The following is a 19,675-nucleotide window of genomic DNA, read 5'->3' on the forward strand; positions in this document are numbered from 1 at the left end:
AAAGTTCATAAACTATAAAGATGTTTCACAGAATTTAAGCTGCTCACTTTGTCAGATAAATTAGAGACAATGGCTTTCATTTTTAAAATAGATCAGTTTTATTCTGCTAGTTCCATAAAAACAATGTAAACACAAGCGTTCTGTACATCTTGCTGGTGAATTCACATAATGCTTAGTTCCCTGATCCTTTGACCTCCTTGTCTTCTTCGGTTATTTTCCGTTTGGACCACTGGCTACAGGAGTGGAGTGGGGTTGGGGCTTAGGAGAGAGCAATGTGGCTTTTTGGTATGATTTGTCTTATTGCTTGCCCTCTCAGCACACTCCTGTTACTCCTAACAAAATTTGAGATTTAAGCCCTTAAACCCGCAGGTTTCACCATCAGCTTTTTCTTTTTTTTTTTTTGCATAGGCATTACTAGGGACGTAAATGGGAGACTGGCACAGAAAGTGGTGAGGAGCCGAAGCCAAGAAATTGCTTTAAACACAAGATGAAAATGCTCTGTTCTGTCCATAGAATCACCTAATACTGGTGTGAGGCATCTCACACTTAGCTGTGGAGAAGTCCTTGGAATTAGATCTCAGAAAGACAGCTTTAAGACAGTTAAACCTTTTGGCAATGGGCTAATTGCCTTAAAAGAAAGAAGAGTTCTACTTGAAAGAACTTGCAGGTGGAGAAATTGTCCTACAAAGATTCTTGGAAATGTTAGTGGAGATAACTGACATGGGTAGCTGTGGGCCAACCAGGAACTGTCAACAACCCGATCTCTGCAAAACCAGGACGGCCAGGTAATTGTTTCTTCAGTTCTCTGATGGTCACAAATGTAATTTTATTTTATTTAGCCTTGTGGAGGTTCTGCAACAAATGTAATTTTAAAGGAATTGGGAGCCAGAAAGATAAATGCAACTCCTTCACCTACATGACAGGGCAGACTGGTGAATCTGGGTTCCCAGAGTGTGGAGCAAGTGCCCTGCATCAGAGAATGGCCCAGGGGGAACGTGCATGATGCCGAACCCCGCAGGACAGAATTACCTCAATCCCTGCTCCTGACTACTATAAGGAGGAAGTCTCAGTGCCTCAGTTTGGATCTACGCTGGGATTTCTTTCTTTTGGAGACAGTGTCTCCCTCTGTCGCCCAGGCTGGAATGCAGTGGTGTGATCTTGGCTCACTGCAACCTCCACCTCCTGGGTTCAAGCAATGCTGCCTCAGCCTCTCCAGTAGCTGGGACTACAGGTGTGTGCCACCACACCCAGCTAATTTTTGTATTTATAGTAGAGATGGGATTTCATCATGTTGGCCAGGCTGGTCTCGAACTCCTGGCCTCAAGTGACCCGCCTGCCTCAACCTCCCAAATGCTGGGATTACAGGCGTGAGCCACCGCACCTGGCCTCTATGCTTGAATTTCTACTCTTAGCTAATCTGTCTAACACACATGCCCTTCATTGGGTAAAGCTGGCTCAGTAGACTAATTACACCTGCCGTGTAATACAAGCCTCTCCCTGGCTTGTATTATCTCATAGTTGCCTTCTATTTGTGACAAGTGCTACGAATATTCCTTTTTGAGAAGTGATACAAAATATTTTTTTCTTGAACAGGATTTTTAACTCAATGAGACAGTGTAAACATCATGACAATTCTGGAATGTCTGAAGTTTGAGATAGAAGATTGTCTTAGAAAAGCTAAGATTGTCTTAGCTGTTTGTGGTATCCAAATTCCTCTGGAACATGGGCATCAGGAACCAAGCGATGCCACTGCTACTGGGCAGGGTTTTTATATTTTACCTAAACAGAGACAAATGACACTGACCTACCTTAATGAAATTTCAGAAAAACCATCTGGAATCAGCCCCATCATGTCCAGATTGGAAGGTGTTTGGGGATCAATGAAACATATCAGAAATACTTTTCTTCCCCCAAAACAAATGTAATGAATGTCGAAGTATTGATGCTAATTTAGATTGTGATTACATATTAAGTTTTGCTTCATTAATTGTAGCACTGGCAGCTGTTTTGTGAACACTGCATATTGAACTGTAGGCAGCTGACAACAAATATCAGCAGAAGGGGATATTTAAAAGCCAGTTAAATTAATCATTGCTTTTTAGGAAACTGAGCCAAGATTAACCCCCTGGAGCTTTTACAGCCAGACCCTCGCCAAAATCTCCCACAAGGAACATTTGTAGGCTATTTTGTTTTGAGACGTTAACCCATCTGCGATGTCTTGCTGACATTTTAGATTATATATACAAGCCCTATAATGAATAGCATTCACAAAATTTATGAGGCAAAAAAATTAAAATTGTTCAAAAGCCTGATTTTTGCTGGCAAAGTTTATCCATGAGAACATAGCAATTAGCCCCCTAACTCTCCAAAAGAAACCCTACAACCCTAAAACCCTAAAACCAATCCAAATTGTGTAATTTAGAAGAAATAGGTTTTCAGTATGTACGACTGAAGAGTTCATTAAGGTTTTGCAGCTGGAGGTTTAAAAAATCCCACTTTTCGAAAATATCTGACAATCAAGGGCACAGAGACTAGCGTAATGCTGATTCTCACTGGCGCGAACAGCTTGTGGATTGCATAGGCCACCACGAAGGTACTTGTGCCTGCTGCCATTTTTGACTGTACCAGGGACTCTTTAAATCCGAGTTTCAGCAGGATTGCAGACATGTCCACACCACTAGGGGGGAAGAAGCAAAGAAAACAATTATTACAGCAAGGGATTAAATGAAGAAATTGATTTGGCTATAAGATTTACAGTATTTTAAAAAATGTAATGAAGTAGCCGAATGAATAAAAGTCTTAGTGGCCAGGTGCAGTGGCTCACGCCTGTAATCCTAGCACTTTGGGAGGCCGAGTGGGAGGACCGCTTGAGCTCAGGAGTTCAAGATCAGCCTGGGCAACATAGCAAGACTCTTGTCTCAACAACAACAAAAAAACATAAAATCGGCCTGACGCGGTGACTCAGACCTGTAATCTCAGCACTTTGTGAGGCTGAGGGGGCAGATCACTACGTCAAGAGATTGAGACCATCCTGGCCAACATGGTGAAACCCTGGCTCTACTAAAAAGACAAAAATTAGCCAGGCTTGGTGGCATGCGACTGTAGTCCCAGCTACTTGGGAGGCTGAGGCAGGAGAATCACTTGAACCTGGGAGGCGGAGCTTGCAGTGAGCCGAGATCACGCCACTGCACTCCAGTCTGGCAACAGAGCGAGAGTCCATCCCCCGAAAAAAAACAAAAAAACAAAATCAGCTGGATGCAGTGGTGCATGCCTGTAGTGTCAGCTACTTGGGAGGCTGAGGTGGGAGGATCACTTGAGCCCAGGGAGGTCAAGACTGCAGTGAGCTGTGATCGTGCCACTGCACTCCAGCCTGGGCAGCAGAGTGAGACCCTGTCTTAAAAAAAAAAGCCTTAGCAAACACGTTCTTATTCACATAGAATCTTACATGACAGGAAAAAACAAATATTAATTACTGTCAAAAATCTTACCTTGACACAATCATGTAAAATATGCCCAAGGAGATTAATGAGATTCCAATGTGCAATGACACGCCAACAGTGCCATACTCTTGAAAAATCTTTTTCAGTTGCTGTGTCTTGCTTTGCTTTTTCTCCTCTGTGCAGCTGACGCTGCTGCCTGTTGTCTCCGTGGCCTGGCTGGGGTCCTATGTACGAATTAGAGAAGAGGAGGTGCTTTTGGGCAGGCATGGGCAGTCATTACCGGCTTTTATACACGCATGCAATGTTACACTCTCTCCTGCTGAATGAGAGATCAGTTACCCCTTTCCTTTTTTTTTGAGACAGAGTCTCGCTCTGTCGTCCAGGCTGGAGTGCAGTGGCGCAATTGTGGCTCACTGCAACCTCCGCCTCCCTGGTTCAAAGAATTCTTTTGCCTCAGCCTCCCAAGTAGCTGGGATTACAGGCACGTGCCACCACACCCAGCTAATTTTTTGTATTTTTAGTAGAGATGGGGTTTCACTGTGTTAGCCAGGTTGGTCTCGATCTCCTGACCTGGTGATCCACCTGCCTTGGCCTCCCAAAGTGCTGGGATTATAGGCGTGGATCAGTTACCCCTTTCTTACTCAGTCAGCCGAGTTTGAGCCAACTTAGTCACTAAGTGCAATGCAAGCCTGGAACTAGGTATGGCCGGCAGAATGATGGCTCCAAAGATGTCCCAATCCCAGGATCTGTGAATATGTCACCTTACATGGCAGAAGGACTTTGCAGATGTGATTAAGGGTCTTGAGATAGGGAGATGATCGCGGATTACCTGGGCTACATTATTACCAACGTCATCACAAGGGTCCTTATAAGTGAAAAGAGGGAGGCAGGAAACTCAGTGTTGGGGAGGGGGTTGTGAGGACAGAAGCAGAGTGAGAGAGCTGAAGATGCGGTGCTACTGGCTAATCGAGGCAAGTGCCATGAGCCAAGGAATGCAAGCAGCTTCAAGCTGGAAAAGGCAGGACATGGATTCGAGCCTCTAGAAGGACCCCATCTCTGCTGAGACCTTGACTTTAGTGCATTAAGACCCACTTTGGACTTCTGACCCCCAGAAGTGTAAGATAGTAAATGTGGATTGTTTTAAACCACCAGGTATGTGCTCATCTGTTACAGCAGCAATAGTAACTAAAACACCAGGGCTCACAAGCTTGGGGACAATGATCCTTTATCAAGCATTTTCTCTGAGCCAGGCGGTCCTCCAACCCTTTCCCCTTCCACCCTCATGCCAACCTTCAGAGGTAGATACTACTGCTTTTCCCATTTTGCAAAGGAGCAACACAGGGTTGGTGAGGTGAGGTCATCAGCCTGACGTCACCAAGATTAGAACCCAGGCCCTCCAAGGCCACAGCCTGAGCATGTGACAACCATGTTATATGCCATCAAAAAAGGACGGTGCACACAAAATTAATGCAGCAAAAGCGATGGCAGATTTACTCCTAGAACCAAGATTTACACCTGACACCTGAAACACAAAGCGGGCGCGACTCTTGCACAGTACCCTACCAGGACTTGTACAGAAATCATGGATTGCATGGGACATCTGCTAACAGTTACTGAGCACCTACCAAGCCTGGAATTTGTGGGAGAAACAAAAATACCAACCACACCCGCATTAGGGGAGGGAAAAAAACCACTTCTCAATAACAGAGCACTTTAATCAAAAGACCTCTCTAAGGACAGTCCTGGGGCTTGTCCCGGCAGGTGATGAGCACCTGGCTGGAAGTCAGCTCTTGTTATGGGCTCTGCAGCTGGCCCACTTTTACCCTGTTATTTTTAGAGGCATAAGATTTTTTAGAACATTTGAGGAAAACCCTCAGTGTCCCGATGACAGGTCCCTTCTGCTAAGCCAGGAGCTGAGCTTACACTTCAAAGGCGTCATTTCATAAATCCCTCACTGCCTCATGACCCAGGAACCTTTGTCGCTCCTGTTTTGACAGATGGATGACTGAGGCTCAGGAGGGAGGGACGGCTAACTGGCAGCATGGACTGGTGACTGGGTAGGTGACCACCAGGTGTCAGCCTCTGTGGTACTCATCAGGCTCCCCTTTCCTGTCCTGCCAGAATGACCATTCTTAAAGGAAGACACTTTTCCAGAACGTCCAGGCTCTGGAGGGGAGGAGGGAAGATGTCATCAGCCTCCCTTTCTTTGGCCAGCACATGTGACCTCCCATTTGCTTGAAGCCTTCTGACTAGTCCTGCCACCCCCAGCCAGGATGGCTGTGGAGAGCATCGGTTCTCCCTGATAAACAAGCCCCACCCACCTCCAGCTGCTGAGGGAGGCGGCAGAGGGGGCAGCAGCCAGGCGGTGGGGACTGATAGGAGGCCACCTACAGCCCCTCACAGGGCCAAACACCCATGCCCTTGACACCTGGCCCCATTCTGTCCATTCACTGGACTGAGTGCAGCTGTCTCTGCGAGGGCCCTTTTCTTTATGGTCTTTATTTTGGCGAAATTCCTTTTGGCCAAAAAATAAAAATAAAAAGGCCGCGAGGATTCCAGCTATAGAATGAGCAGAATCTACTGCAAGACTGTGGTAGGGACAAGACATTCAGACACAGGGACAATCTCGGGTTAGCTGGCACCACAGTTGGCTTCTGATATTCTAGAGAACACCCAGTTACCGGACAATTTTCTTTCTTTTGTTTTGATAAAAACACCCATTTGTAAGCACTGTGAGCCACGCCATTTTTCTTCCTAACCTTTGGGGAGACTAAAGAAGCTGAAATAAAAGAATTTATGAAGGCGTGACTTGCAGGCAATGGAAAAGTTTTAGACATTCATTTCTTCGTGGAACATTGCCTTAAGTACCCGGGATGTGTTAGGCACTGTCCTGAATGCACAGGAGGACGTGACACATCTTCTGTCTGTACTCAATGTGCATGCACATGTGTGTGAGAGTATGTGTGAGTGTGTGTGAGAGTGTGTGTGAGATGCCCCTTCTGCCTCTCCCCAACATTTTTTAAAGTACAAAAACCTGTAATAGAGAAGGGGTAGGAAGGTTTAAAGAATGAGCCAAGGACCTTGCCAAGTCGATCACAGTGTTTGGAGTGACATGTTTTCTTTCAGTTGATAAATCATACTAACAATAAACACTATATTGTGTATATTTTGTACTAGGCACTGTTCTGAGTACTTTGAAAATATTGGCTGGGCACGGTGGCTCATGCTTGTAATCCTAACACTTTGGGAAGCCGAGGTGTAGGAGGATTGCTTGAGGCCCGGAATTCAAGACCAGGCTGGCCAACATATCTTTTACTTTATTATTTTATATTTTTCAGACAGATTTTTGCTCTGTTGCCCAGGCTGGAGTGGAGTGATACGACCTTGGCTCACTGCAACCTCCGCCTCCCGGGTTCAAGCGATTCTCCTGCCTCAGCCTCCCGAGAAGCTGGGACTACAGCCACGTGCCACCATGCCCGGCTAATATTTGTATTTTTAGTAGAGATGGGGTTTCACTATGTTAGCCAGGCTGGTCTTGAGCTCCTGACATCAGGTGATCCACCCACCTTGGCTTCCCAAAGTGCTGGGATTACAGGCGTGAGCCACTGCGCCCGGCCTCGTCTCTAATTTTAAAAAAAGGAAATATTAATGCATATAAGCCTCACAACAACCTTTACTACTGTCAACCCCACTTAACAGAAGAGGATCTGAGAAGCCCAGAGAGGTTGAGTAACTTACCGAGGATCACACAGGATTACTGTCAGAGCTGGGATCCAAACTTGCTGAGTCTGGGTCCAAGGCCTTTGCTCTGAACAACCATGCTATGTTACTCCTCGTGTATTCATGAGTGTCTCCTCTGTGCCAGGCACTGTTCTAAGTATAGGGGACAGAGCAATGGAAAAAACTGACAAAACCCCACCCTCAATGAGCTTATGGTCTTATGGGAAGGCAGGGACAATAAACAGAAGACTAAAATTCCAGGGCTGCTACTTGTGACAAGTGCCATAGAGAAACACCAACGGGGCGGGAGACGGAGTAGGAGGAATGTTAAATAAGGCCATCAGCGAAGGTCTCCCTGAAAAGGTGGCACTGGAACCAGAACCGATGGAGACAAAAGGACACTGGGGCTCTGGGAGAGCAAGTCATCTGCCTGAGCTCCCCCTACGTCCCTGGAAGGAGTAAGTGGCACAGGCAGGCAGGGCTGCTAGGCGGTTTACAGGACATGGAATCACGTTAAGACAAAAAGGCAGGTCTCTTCTGTGGCTTTCCCTACCCCTCTTACAGAGACGCCCCTGCCAAGGCAGAGGTGGGTGGGCCTCTTTGGCTCTTAATTAAACACCTGGCAAATGTGGCGATCCCAGCTGGGCAGCACACTCCTATCTCCCAACGAGGGCGGCCAGAATAGCCAACAGGGGAGGTTCTGGGCTCTGGCCAAGCCTAGACCCTCCCTGCACTGCTCCCAGGCCCTGCTGTGGACGCATTTTCTCAGGCAGATGAGTGATCTTTTGTCCTAATCTCCTTTGAGGTTCTGATCCCACTTGGGATTCTGCTGATTTTACCACGGTGCAGAAGAAACAAGGACAGCTCACGGGGCCCTGGGGCCTTGTGACTGTATATATTTACTGCAATTATAACCATTTCTAACCTTAATTTAGGACACACCAGATGCCAGGTATGAACATATCTCATTTTACATTCATATTCTATGAAGTCTGAATTATTAACGTCCCATTTTACAGATGAGGGAACTGAGATAGAGAGAAGGGAATTTGATCAAGGTCACACAACAAGTGAGTAGAGAGAGGAATCCAGGGAGTCTGAGGCCAACTCTTTGCTACTGTATACACACACACCGCTCCAGTGCCAGGGCCTGAGCTGGGGACAAGGTCAATGTGGCCGACAGAGAGGCAGGACAAGAGGCCATTCCAGATGAGTGCAGAGAAGACCCACAGCCATGGGGTGGAAGCAGGCCCAGTGGAGGCATCCGAGGCCTCACAGGTGGTTAGGGAGGGCTTCCTGGAGGAAGGAACAGCTGGGCTGGGCCCTGAAGAATCATCAGGAGGCGGCACGGTGTGTGCAGAAGGTGCCACTCTGGAGAGGATCCCCAAGACCTGTGCGCCACCTGTCGGACTGGAGAAGGCAAGGAAGGAAGCTGACCTGGGCAGGAGGCATGGTGAAAGCCTGGGTCCAATCCCCATCCGCTCATTACCGAAAAGCTAGGCAACGACGGTCAGGAGATGCTCGCTGGGCCGGCGGCACCGCGCTGAGGCCTGCACCAGCTCATGGAGTTGTCTCCCAAACTCTTGCTGGGAAGGTGCTATTTTTGGCCCTCTAAAAGGTCAGAAAACAAGCTCAAAAGCCTTCAGAGCTCGGTCTGAGGTCACCGGGCGGTGAATGGAGGGGCCCTGTCTGCACCCAAGCAAACAAAGAGGCTCCAGACTGCGAGGCCGGATGCGCGCGTCTGGGCTTGCCATTCCTGGACCGCCAGACTTCATTATTTACTACTATTTTTATTTAAAAAGCCCCACTTGGAAGAAAGTGACAGATTTCTTGAAAGGAAAGCTGGTATGGCTGCTCTGAAGGAAAACCAGTTTTCACTAAGCACCCACGGAAGGTGACGGAAATGAAACATCAGCAGCACTGTGGGTTCCTTGCCCGCGGCTTCCCTGAGGACGCCTGCTCTTCCAGTTAGAAGAAAAGGGAGGAGCAGCGAGCGTCGGGAGGCGTTCAAAACACAGCGAGACCCAGCCAGAAGGCCTGGACAACAACCCCGCAGGCAGCGTGTGGAAGTTCAGACCAAGTCCAGGCCCATCTGCAACTCAGTCGGCTGCGCCCCAGCCTGGCTGAGGCTCTGCAGACCCGGGGCTCGGCCGAAGACTGCGCGACCTTGGGCAGAGCGCTACACCTTCCCGAGCCTCAGTTTCTCTGGCTGTCAACTAGGAGGATCGCTTCCTTGGCTTGTAAGGATTTGGGGTTTCAGGGACCCTGGAAGAGCTCGGTCCCGGGCAGCCACAAGCGCAAAGGCGTCCTTGGCGGAGGTGGCCGGACCCCGGCGCGGCGCTGCGGCCGTCTGGGGACCTGGATACCGCCCGGGATCAGGGTCGGGGTGGGGTGCTTACCTGGTGGCCGCGGCAGTCCCCGCGCGCCGTGCGGAGCAGCCGGGGGTCTGGCCTGGGCGGCAGCAGGGCCAGGGCCAGGGGCGGCGGGGCGCAGGGGGCGGTGGCGCCCAGGAGCCAGGTGGCGCGAGGCCGGACCCGGGCGCCCACCCTGCTTGCCGGGCCCAGCAACGCCAGCAACCCGGCCATGGCGCGCAGCTAGGCGCAGCACCCGCGCCGCTGACCCAGGAAGCGGGCGGAGGCCGCGGAGGGTGGGCGGAGCTGACCCCGCGAGAGCCCTCCCCGGCCCCGCCCGCCAGGGGCGCCGCCGCGCGCGCGGTGGGCGGGGCTGAGGAGGCGTGTGCACATCCCCTTGGCTCACCCACTAGCTCCGCTCCTCGAGAGCCGGAGTCCAGGGCTGGTGGGCGGGGCTGAAGGAGCGCGCCCCGCCTCCTCTCCGCCCACAAGCCCCGCCCCTTTGGAGGTGGGTGCCGGTCTTTGCAGGGTCTTGGGCTTTCTAATTGCGGTGTGTAGTTGGTGGGTTTCCTTATTCTGCGGGCACAAAGGTGGGCGTAGGGCCGTGGCTTATGAGCTTTTCTCCCTGCAGAAATGGGTGAAACCTGAAAAAAAATTACAGATATGTTTACGTGTTAGCTCCAAAGAAGAAAGTAAATATGAGAATTGACATTAGTACATGTTTAATAAAAAGTCCTCTAAATGACCCTCATAGATTGTTGGCGTGAACGTAAAGCGAAAGATGGTGTGGCAGTTTCTTGAAAAGTTAAACATACACTAACCATATAACCCAGCAACTCCACTCCTTGGTAGCTTCTCAAGAGAAACAAAGGCTCGACACTCAAAGACTAAAATGTGAAGACACCAATGTTTGTAGAGATCTTATAAATATTAGTCAACAATTAGGAATGTCCATAAACTGGGACACTCTGTGGCACAAGCCTTCAGTGGAACGCTATGCAACAATTAAAGGGAACAGACTACTGACACATGCATAATATAAATGAATCTCAAAGCTCTTACGCCAACTGAAAAAATCTAGGCACAAAAGTCACACATTCTTATGCCAACTGAAAAAATCTAGGCACAAAAGTCACACTACATGAAGTGCCCAGAATAGGCAAAATCATAGAGACCTAAAACAGATCCGTGGTGGCCTAGGGCTGGGAGTGGGAAATGAGATTGACTGCCAAGGAGCGGGAGGAACGTCTTGGGGTGAGGGAACGATCCTAAACCCAGATTGTAGGGATGGTGGCAGCTGTGTAACTAAAACTCGTGGGACTTTTTTTTATGTCTTAAAAAAACACTTAAAATGGATGAATTTTATGCTGTGTAAATTATACTTCAATAAAGATGTTCTGGCTGGGTGGAATGGCTCATGCCTATAATCCAAGCACTTTGGGAGGCTGAGGTGGGAGGATTACTTGAGCTCAGGAGTTCAAGACCAGCCTGAGCAACATAGCAAAACCCTGTCACTACAAAAATAAAAATAAATTAGCCGGGTGTGATGGCACGCATCTGTAGTCCCAACTACTTGGGAGGCTGAGGCAGAATTGCTTGAGCCCAGGAGGTCCAGGTTTCAGGGAGCCACGATGGTGCTACTGTACTCCAGCCTGGGTGACAGAGTGAGACCCTGTCTCTCTAGAAAAAGAAAAATATATTTTACAAAAGATGTAATATTCTATTAGTCAACTGCAATTCAACTCAACCAAGCTCTTACACAGGCACAGAAATGATATTAAACACATATGCATTAAAAAATGTTTATTACATAAGATGGAGTTATAGCTGTGAAAGTAACAGGGTCTGTTGGAGGGAGATCCTAAAGTGCCCCTGGATGGGAGTCCTTCCGTTTAAGTGCCTGCAAGAAGCTGGGGAAGAGTGCTTAAGGGTGCAGATTGTCTGTCAGGTTGGCCCTATAAGTCCAGCTGTGTGATTTGGGACTAGTGACTCAACCTCTCTGAGCCTTGGTCTTTTCATGTGTAAAATGAAGATAATAATAGTTTTCCCCCATGAGATTGTTGAGATAATTCTTTGACACAGTTCTTGGAAAGGGTTTCGCTCAGTGCCTGGTGCACAGAGAGGGCACACAGGTTAGCTGTGATGTTGTAGAGATGCATTGCCTGAAGCCCCTCTGTCACCCAGTGACGGTGCCGCTTCCAGATAGCAGCTGATCTCGACTTCCTCACGGTTCCCATGATTTTCTTTCTTTCTTTCTTTTTTTTTTTTTTTTGAGGCGGAGTCTCGCTCTGTCGCCCAGGCTGGAGTGCAGTGGCGTGGTCTCGGCTCACTGCAACCTCCGCCTCCCAGTTTCATGCCATTCTCCTGCCTCAGCCTCCCGAGTAGCTGGGACTACAGGTGCCCGCCACCATGCCCGGCTAATTTTTTGTATTTTTGGTAGAGACAGGGTTTCACCATGTTAGCCAGGATAGTCTCGATCTCCTGACCTCGTGATCCGCCTGCCTCGGCCTCCCAAAGTGCCTGTGATTTTCTTGTCACCAGGCCTTCTTCATTCATTTAAGTTTCCTGCCCAGGCTTCACGGGCAGTTGAGTTTGTGATTCATGCTATATGCTTATTAGAGAAGAGAAAAAGTTAATTTTGTTTTTCCCTTTAAATTTGACAGTAAATATAATACTGTAATTATAGACTTTAGGTTCTTTTTTTCTTCTTCTAAAAGTGAAGAAACTTTTCCTTTTAACAAAATGTATTGGAGCTGCTGCCTGCCTGAACTTGTGACAGTTTTGTTTTTTTCTTATTGTGTCAGCTCTCTTTGTCTCTCTAGAGCAGCAGCTCATGCATGAGCTATATTTATTTTAATTTCTTCATTTTCATGAATAGATAATGTATTCTCATGGTTCAGATTTTTAAAGGTACAAAAAGTCTACACAATGGCAAGTTTCCTTCCTATCCCAGTGACCAGTTTTCCTCATTTTTTTCTCCCTAGAGACAAACACTGTTACCAGTTGCTTGTGCGTATCCTTCTAGAAAACTTTACATGTGTGCAGGCAAATTCCTACAAATGGTTTTCATCGCTATTTTTACCCAAGTGAGGCATAGTATACACGGTGTTCTTCACCTGGACTTTTTTGCTTCCAATATATTTTAGAGTTTTCCGAATATGTACACAAAAATCTTCCTTATTCTTAAAAAAATCTGCTTAGCGTTCCAGTGTATTCCAGGGTGCTGTAATGCTTTAACCGATCCCTTGTGGGTGGACAATTAGGGTATTTAGGGTATTTTCCAGTCCTTGTGATCATAAACCATGCTGTGATGAACCAGCGGGTACTTCTGTCACTTGCCGTGTTTAAGTATGCCTATGTAATAAATTCCTCAAAGTGAAATTGCTTAGTGAGAAGATATGTGTATTTGTAAATTTGAATAAATGGCAAAATTTCACTCCATAAAGGTTGCAGAGTACAGCAAATGAGAGTTTTTTGTTTGTTTGTTTGTTTGTTTTGAGATGGAATCTTGCTCTGTCACCCAGGCTGGAGTGCAGTGGTGCGATCTCAGCTCACTGCAGCCTCTGTCTCCCAAGCTCAAGTGATCCTCCTGCCTCAGCCTCCTGAGTATCTGGGACCTCAGGAGTGCACCACCACGCCTGGCTAATTTTTCTATTTTTAGTAGAGACGGGGTTTCACCATGTTGGCCAGGCTGGTCTCAAACTCCTGGCCTCAGGTGATCCGCCCGCTTCGCCTCCCAAAATGCTGGACTTACAAGCATGAGCCACTGCGCCCGGCCAAGAGTGTCTATTTACCCTGACTCTAAATGGTGTCTTTAGCAGAGAAATGTAGGACTGACTTTTATGTTCTTAATTTGAGAATCTGACATTAAAAGCAGCCATATAAGGCCAGGCACGGTGGCTCACGCCTGTAATCTCAGCACTTTGGAAGGCCAAGGCAGGCTGATCACCTGAGGTCAGAAGTTCGAGGCCCACCTGGCCAACATGGTGAAACTCAATCTCTACTAAAAATACAAAAAATTAGCCCGGTGTGGTGGCACATGCCTGTAATCCCAGCTACTCGGGAGGTTGAGGCAGGAGGACTGCTTGGACCCGAGAGGCAGAGGTTGCGGTGTGCTGAGATCGTGCCACTGCACTCCAGCCTGGGCAACAAGAGCGAAACTCCGTCTTAAGAAAAAAAAAAAAGGTCTTCATCCTTGTCATCTTTGCATTGAGTTGGCTGAGGAGGAAGAGGAAGAGGAAGAGGAAGAGGAGGGGTTGTTCCTGCTGTCTCAGGGGTGACAGCACCTATAGTGACAGCTACTCCGGAGGCTGAGGTGGAAGGATTGCTTGAGCCCAGGAGGCAGAGATTGCAGTGAACTATGATCACACCCTGCACTCCAGCCTGGGTGACAGTGAGACCCTGTCTCAAAATAAAATAAAATTGTAAAATAAAAAATAATAATTAAAAAAGCAGGCAAGAAGTGCCTTTCAAGGTATTAAAATATGAAGCTGTTTTCTTCTTTTCTTAATCTCTCTCCCTTGAGTTGTCATGGTGATTTTTACTGCCTATTTAACAGTGTCCTATTTTTTATTTTTATTTTTTTGAGACGGAGTCTTTCTTTGTTGTCCAGGCTAGAGTGCAGTGGCACGATCATGGCTCACTGCAGCCTCAACCACCAAGGCTCAAGCAATCCTCCTGCCTCAGCCTCCTGAATAGCTGGAACTACAGGCGCATGCCACCATATCCTGCTAATTTTTTTAGTTTTTATAGAGATGGGTTCTATGTTGCCCAGGCTGGTCTCGAACTCTTGGCTTCAAGCGATCCTTCTGACTTGACTTCCTAAAGTGTTGGAATTACAGGAGTGAGCCGCTGTGCCAGGCCAAAAGGAACTTTTTGAAGGTCACAGGGTTCCATCTGCAACCTTCATTCCTTTGCCTTGTAACATGACACATTCACAGTTTCTGTGGATTGGGACGTGCACATCTTTTGTTGGGGGAAAGTTATTCTGTCTACCACACTTGATTACTTACGTACTTGAAACTTTTTGTGTATTTCTTGGCCATTTGGATTTATTTTTCTGTGAAATTTCTGCTGAAATACTTTGTGCATTTGTAAAGTTTTTTTCTTGTCAGTTCTAAGACTTATACTGGCACATGCCATGAAAAAGCCTTATTTGTTAGGTAGTCATTTAGTCTCTTGTTTTTGAGACAGGGTCTCGTTCTGTCACCCATGCTAGGGTGCAGTGGTACAAGCTTGGCTCACTGCAACCTCTGCCTCCCAGATTCAAGCGATTCTCATGCCTCAGCCTCCCAAGTAGCTGGAATTACAGCACGTGCCACCATGTCCAGCTAAATTTTGTACTTTTAGTAGAGACGGGGTTTCCCCATGTTGGCCAGGCTGGTCTCAAACTCCTGGCCTCAGGTGATCTTCCTGCCTTAGCCTCCCAAAGTGCTGGGATTACCGAGGTGAGCCACCATGCCCAGCCTAGTCCTTTATATTGTCTAAGTTTTCAGTTTCGAGCTTCTTTGTGTTCTGGAGCTAACAGCAGAAGTTGTTTAAAGACGGTCCCTCTTGCTATCTTTTGCAGCAGTTTGAGCAAATTGAGGAGAATACTCCAGATGTCTTGGAAGGAGAAAGCCAGAGAAGGCAGTGCCTTTGGGGAGTGAGAAGCAGGAGCAGCGGGAGGGGGCAGGTTCCTCTAGTTTAAGGCAGGGACTGTGGTGGGAAGTGGCTTATTCATTACTTAGAGCTGAATCTCCGGGGGTATGCAGGGGCACGTGTGTGTGTGTGGATGTGTGCGGGCACCTGCTGAGGGGCACAGTGGTGGGACTCTGAGGACCTAGATGGGATAATAGGTTTTGAAATAGTAACTGATCTTAAAATTTTAACCTTTTATGATGCAGTTTTTAAAAAACAAATAATGTATAACATATATGTATATTTAAGATAAATGTAATAACAAAATAGACACCTATTAGCTCCCCCACATCTCAAATCACCCCTTGGTGCCACCATTACTGGTGTAGAGTCCAGACAGAATCATTCTAGAATCTTCTGTCCAGCATGAAGCCCCATCTTTGCTTGACCCATGGAGGGTGATGCATGGTACAAGGATGGAATTTTTGGCCATTACAGATTAGATGATTGTGATTTAGTTTAGTTTCAAAAAAAATCCTGACTGCTCATACACCACGGAGCTGGTCAATTAGACTTCATGCCCATAACACCCACATGTGCCATTCCATCTCTCTGCACCCTGTAGTGGGCATCCGTAATTGATCTGTAATTGATGTGTGATCAATGCCTGTGGTAGTTAAGAACTATTGCTGTGGTGGTTAAGAACTATATCCTGTAATTTTGTGTGTGTCTTATTTTGTCTGTATCTGGAAGTGTGTTATCCACGTGGCTCTTGGGCTTTTATGTGTCATCCTGGAAAAAATGTAGGAAAATACTACGAGATTTCTGCAGCTGCCCAGCATCTGGTCCAACATAGACTCAGAGAGGAAGGTGAAGTAAGGAGGAAATAAAGAACTACTGACCCAAACTGAGGTGTATGCAGTACATGTAGCTCACTTGGGAAGACTTTTAGAGGTGAAAGGCAAAAGAAGCATATGAAAATAGCATCACTAAAGTCTCATGCTTAATCTCGTTCTTACTTGAAATGGAAACTGAAGTATAATTTCTAGAAAGCCACTTTTAAAACCCTCCAATGGCCAAGTAATGAGGTGACAGCATTTTACAAATGAGAAGCACACTTGCATGGCAGTGAGAGAATAATGTGTCATCAAAGAAAATTAGCTCCATGTCACAAATGCAATTGAGCAAAGGCTGAGAGTGGTAATCAACTTTCTTTCTTACAGAAGCAATATGAAAACTTCATTAGAGAAAATCATTTTCCCAAGTCAGACAATCAACACCAGGAAGTCAGGGAGTCTGGCTTGGCTTGAACTCTTAGATGGACTCTCAATGGTGTTCAAAGGGGGACCATTGACTCTCACCCACTCAAGGCTAATGCCAAATCCAGTGCCCAGCAGAGCTCTCTGGCAGGCAACCTGAAGCTGGTGACTCTCAGCTCCTGGTGTTCATGTTCCTGTGTAATCTCCTTCTCTTGGGTCAAGGTTGGACCTAGATCTTTGCATCTAATAAATAAAATACAGAAAAGTGATGGAATGCCACTACTGTGATGAGGTTACAAAAGATTGGGGCTCCTCTGGTTTGGGGCACCCCCTTTGGCTCTCTTGTCCATGATCTGCCCCATGGAGAGCCCCATGTGGCAAGGAACAGAGAGCAGCTTCCGGGCAATACCCCTCAAAGACCTGAGGCCTGCTAGCCACTTCAGGTGAGCTGCTAATTAGATTAACCCTCCCCTCAACCATCTGAGCCTTGAGATAACCACAGTCCTAGCCAACACCTTGATTGCAACCCTGTGAGAGACCCTGGGCCACAGGCACCCAGCTAAGCCATGCCTGGATTCCTGACTCCCAGAAGCTGAGATTATAAATATCATTTCAAGCTGCTAAGTTGGGAGAGAGGACAAAGTCTTGCTCTGTTGCCCAGGCTGGAGTGCAATGGTGCGATCTTGGCTCACTGCAACCTCTGCCTCCCAGGTTCAAGTGATTCTCCTGCCTCAGCCTCCCGAGTAACTGGGATTACAGGCATGCACCACCATGCCTGGCTAATTTTTGTATTTTTAGTAGAGATGAGGTTTTACCATGTTGGTCAGGTTGGTCTTGAACTCCTGGCCTCAAGTGATCTGCCCACCTCGGCCTCCCAAAGTGCTGGGATTGCAGGCATGAGCCACTGCGCCTGGCTAAGCTGCTAAGTTTTGAAGGTAGTTTGTTATGTGGTCGTAGATAACTGGTACAGGAGTCAAGTCATTAATTGAATGTATGCTGTGTTAAAGACTTGCATATCAATAATCTCATTTTAGTATCCCATCCATATGTGATTTGTGTGACCTTGAACAAGTTATTTAACATCTCTGAGCCTCAGCTTCCTCATTCATAAAATGAAGAAAATAACCGTATTTGACCCACAGCCTCGCTGAGAGGTCTAAAAGAGCCTGTGTTGAAAAGGGCTCAGCACAGGCACAGAGAATGTATTTGTGCCCTTTATCTGTTGTTGGTTAATAAACTACTCCAAACTTCAGTGGTAAAAAACAACAATCATCTACTAAGCTCTTGAAACCTCTGGGTGAGGAATTTGGACAGGGCCCATGGAGTTGATGTGCTCCTGCTTCACAGTGTCTGGGCCTCAGCTGGTATACGGATGATCAATTGTTATATAGAAAATTACCCCAAATTTAGTGGCTTAAAAGAGCACACATTTATTACCTCATAGTTGCTGTAGGTTAGAAGTCAGGATATGGCTTAACTGGGTTCTTTGCTTAAGGTCTCACCAAACTACACTTAGAAGTCAGCTGGGGCTGTGGTCTCATCAGAGGCTCAACTTGGGAAAAATCTACTTCCAAGCTCTTGTATGTTGTTGGCAGAACTAATCTTCTTGTGGCTGTGGACTGAAGTTCCTACTTTCTTTCTAGCTGTTGTCTTCAGGCCACTTTCAGCTCTGAGAGGCTCCTCTCAGTTTCTTACTACATGGCCCTCTTTATATACAGTTCACAATATGGCAGCTTTGACGCCAGCAAGGGAGGGAGAGAGCCTATTGCTCCAGTTTGCTAAGATAGAATCATACGTAACGTAATGCAATTATCAGTGATATCATCACCTTTGCCATTTAATGTAACCTAGTGAAGGAAGTTATATCCCATCACCTTTGCCATATTTTATTAGTTAGAACAAGTCACAGGTTCTGCTCCTACTCAAGGGAAGGGAATTACAGAAAGATGTGGATACCAGGAGGTGGGAATTATTGAGGGTCAATGACCTAAAGTCTCTGTCTACCCAAGCTGGGAAGACTCATATGGTTGGGGGTGACTTGAACAGCTGGGGGCTGGAATGACCTGGTGGTTTCTTCGCTCATATGAGCTGGTAGCTGGGCTGTGATGCCTCAAAGGGCAGGCTCAGCTGGGACTGTTGGGCATGTGGGCTCTCTGTGTGGCTTAGGATTTTCACCTCCTGGGCTCTGGATTCCAACAATGGACGGCTGGAGAGTAAACCTTCTAAGGGAACCAGGAGGAAGATAAATGGCCTCTTCTGACCTAGCCTCAGAATTCATGCAGCATTGATTCTGCCACACTCTATTGGTTACCAGTAAGTCAGAGGTCAGCCCAGATTCAAGGGAGAGGAGATGAGACTCTTCCTCTTGGAAAGTGGCAAGGATTCATGTGGAAGAGCTTGTAGGTTTGGAAATATTGTTTTGATCATCTTTGGGAAATACGATCTCCCACAGTATTCGGTAACTATTAGCTGATGGTAATGATAATGCTAATCTTTGTCTCCATTTTGCAGAAGAAGAAACTGAGGATCAAAGAAATAGAGTCTTCCCCGAGTCCTCTTATCCTTACACACTTCTCATGTCTGATGCCTTCTAGCAATTTTTGGTTAAATTAGAAGCAACCAAATGTTTTTAGAGGCAAAACCTTGTCTCTACAAAAAATACAAAAATTAGCTGGGCGTGGTGGTGCACACCTGTGGTCCCAGCTACTCAGGTGGTTGAGCTGGGAGGATCACTTGAGCCCAGGAGGTTGAGTCTGCAGGGACCCATAATCATGCCACTGCACTCTGGCCTGTGTGACAGAGTAAGACCCTGTCTCAAAAAAATAAATAAAATGTAAAAACAAAATGTTTTTAGAGTTTGCATTTTAGGCAGGAAAAAATTGGTGTGCAATTAGGCACAGAGAATTGGTGCTTGAAAAATCATTCAAAAAGCTGGAGAAGTAGACACGAGTCTGGCTCCCAGGAAAGACTCCCTGGACACAGCCACCCTGGGCAGCCAATGGAACTGCCCTTCAGCTGCCAGCAGGCAGGAGAGCAGCAGGGGCCCACCACTGAAGTGAATGAATGGCAGTGCACCCTGTATCACTATGATCCAGGGATCAGGAGGCGGCTGCTGCTGCCGCTGCCACTGCCCCAGCTCCCACAGAACAGGATCCTGGGCTTTGGAAAGTAGAACCATGCAGCTGGCCCAGTCTTAACAGCCCACCTGCTCCTGAAAACCCCTCACATCTCCACAAACCATTTACTAGCAGCAGACAGCCCAAGCTGCAGGAAGACGCCCCCACCT

At 47.1% G+C, this 19,675-nt stretch overlaps 1 protein-coding gene across 1 annotated transcript; it reads right to left on the reverse strand.

The window, feature by feature from the left end:
• Window positions 1-74: 74 nt before the first annotated feature.
• On the reverse strand, window positions 75-9,868 carry FAM210B (family with sequence similarity 210 member B). Its single transcript, XM_003252958.2, has 3 exons — window positions 9,560-9,868; window positions 3,489-3,664; window positions 75-2,677 (listed from the first exon to the last, which is right to left on the reverse strand). Exons 1-3 carry the CDS (start codon window positions 9,743-9,745, stop codon window positions 2,461-2,463), a joined length of 579 nt encoding a protein of 192 aa, XP_003253006.2. The 5' UTR covers window positions 9,746-9,868; the 3' UTR covers window positions 75-2,460.
• Between the last annotated feature and the right edge of the window lie 9,807 nt (window positions 9,869-19,675).

The sequence above is a fragment of the Nomascus leucogenys genome, chromosome 13 (assembly GCF_006542625.1).
Source record: "Nomascus leucogenys isolate Asia chromosome 13, Asia_NLE_v1, whole genome shotgun sequence".
In the NCBI taxonomy this organism is placed as follows: Eukaryota; Metazoa; Chordata; class Mammalia; order Primates; family Hylobatidae; genus Nomascus; species Nomascus leucogenys.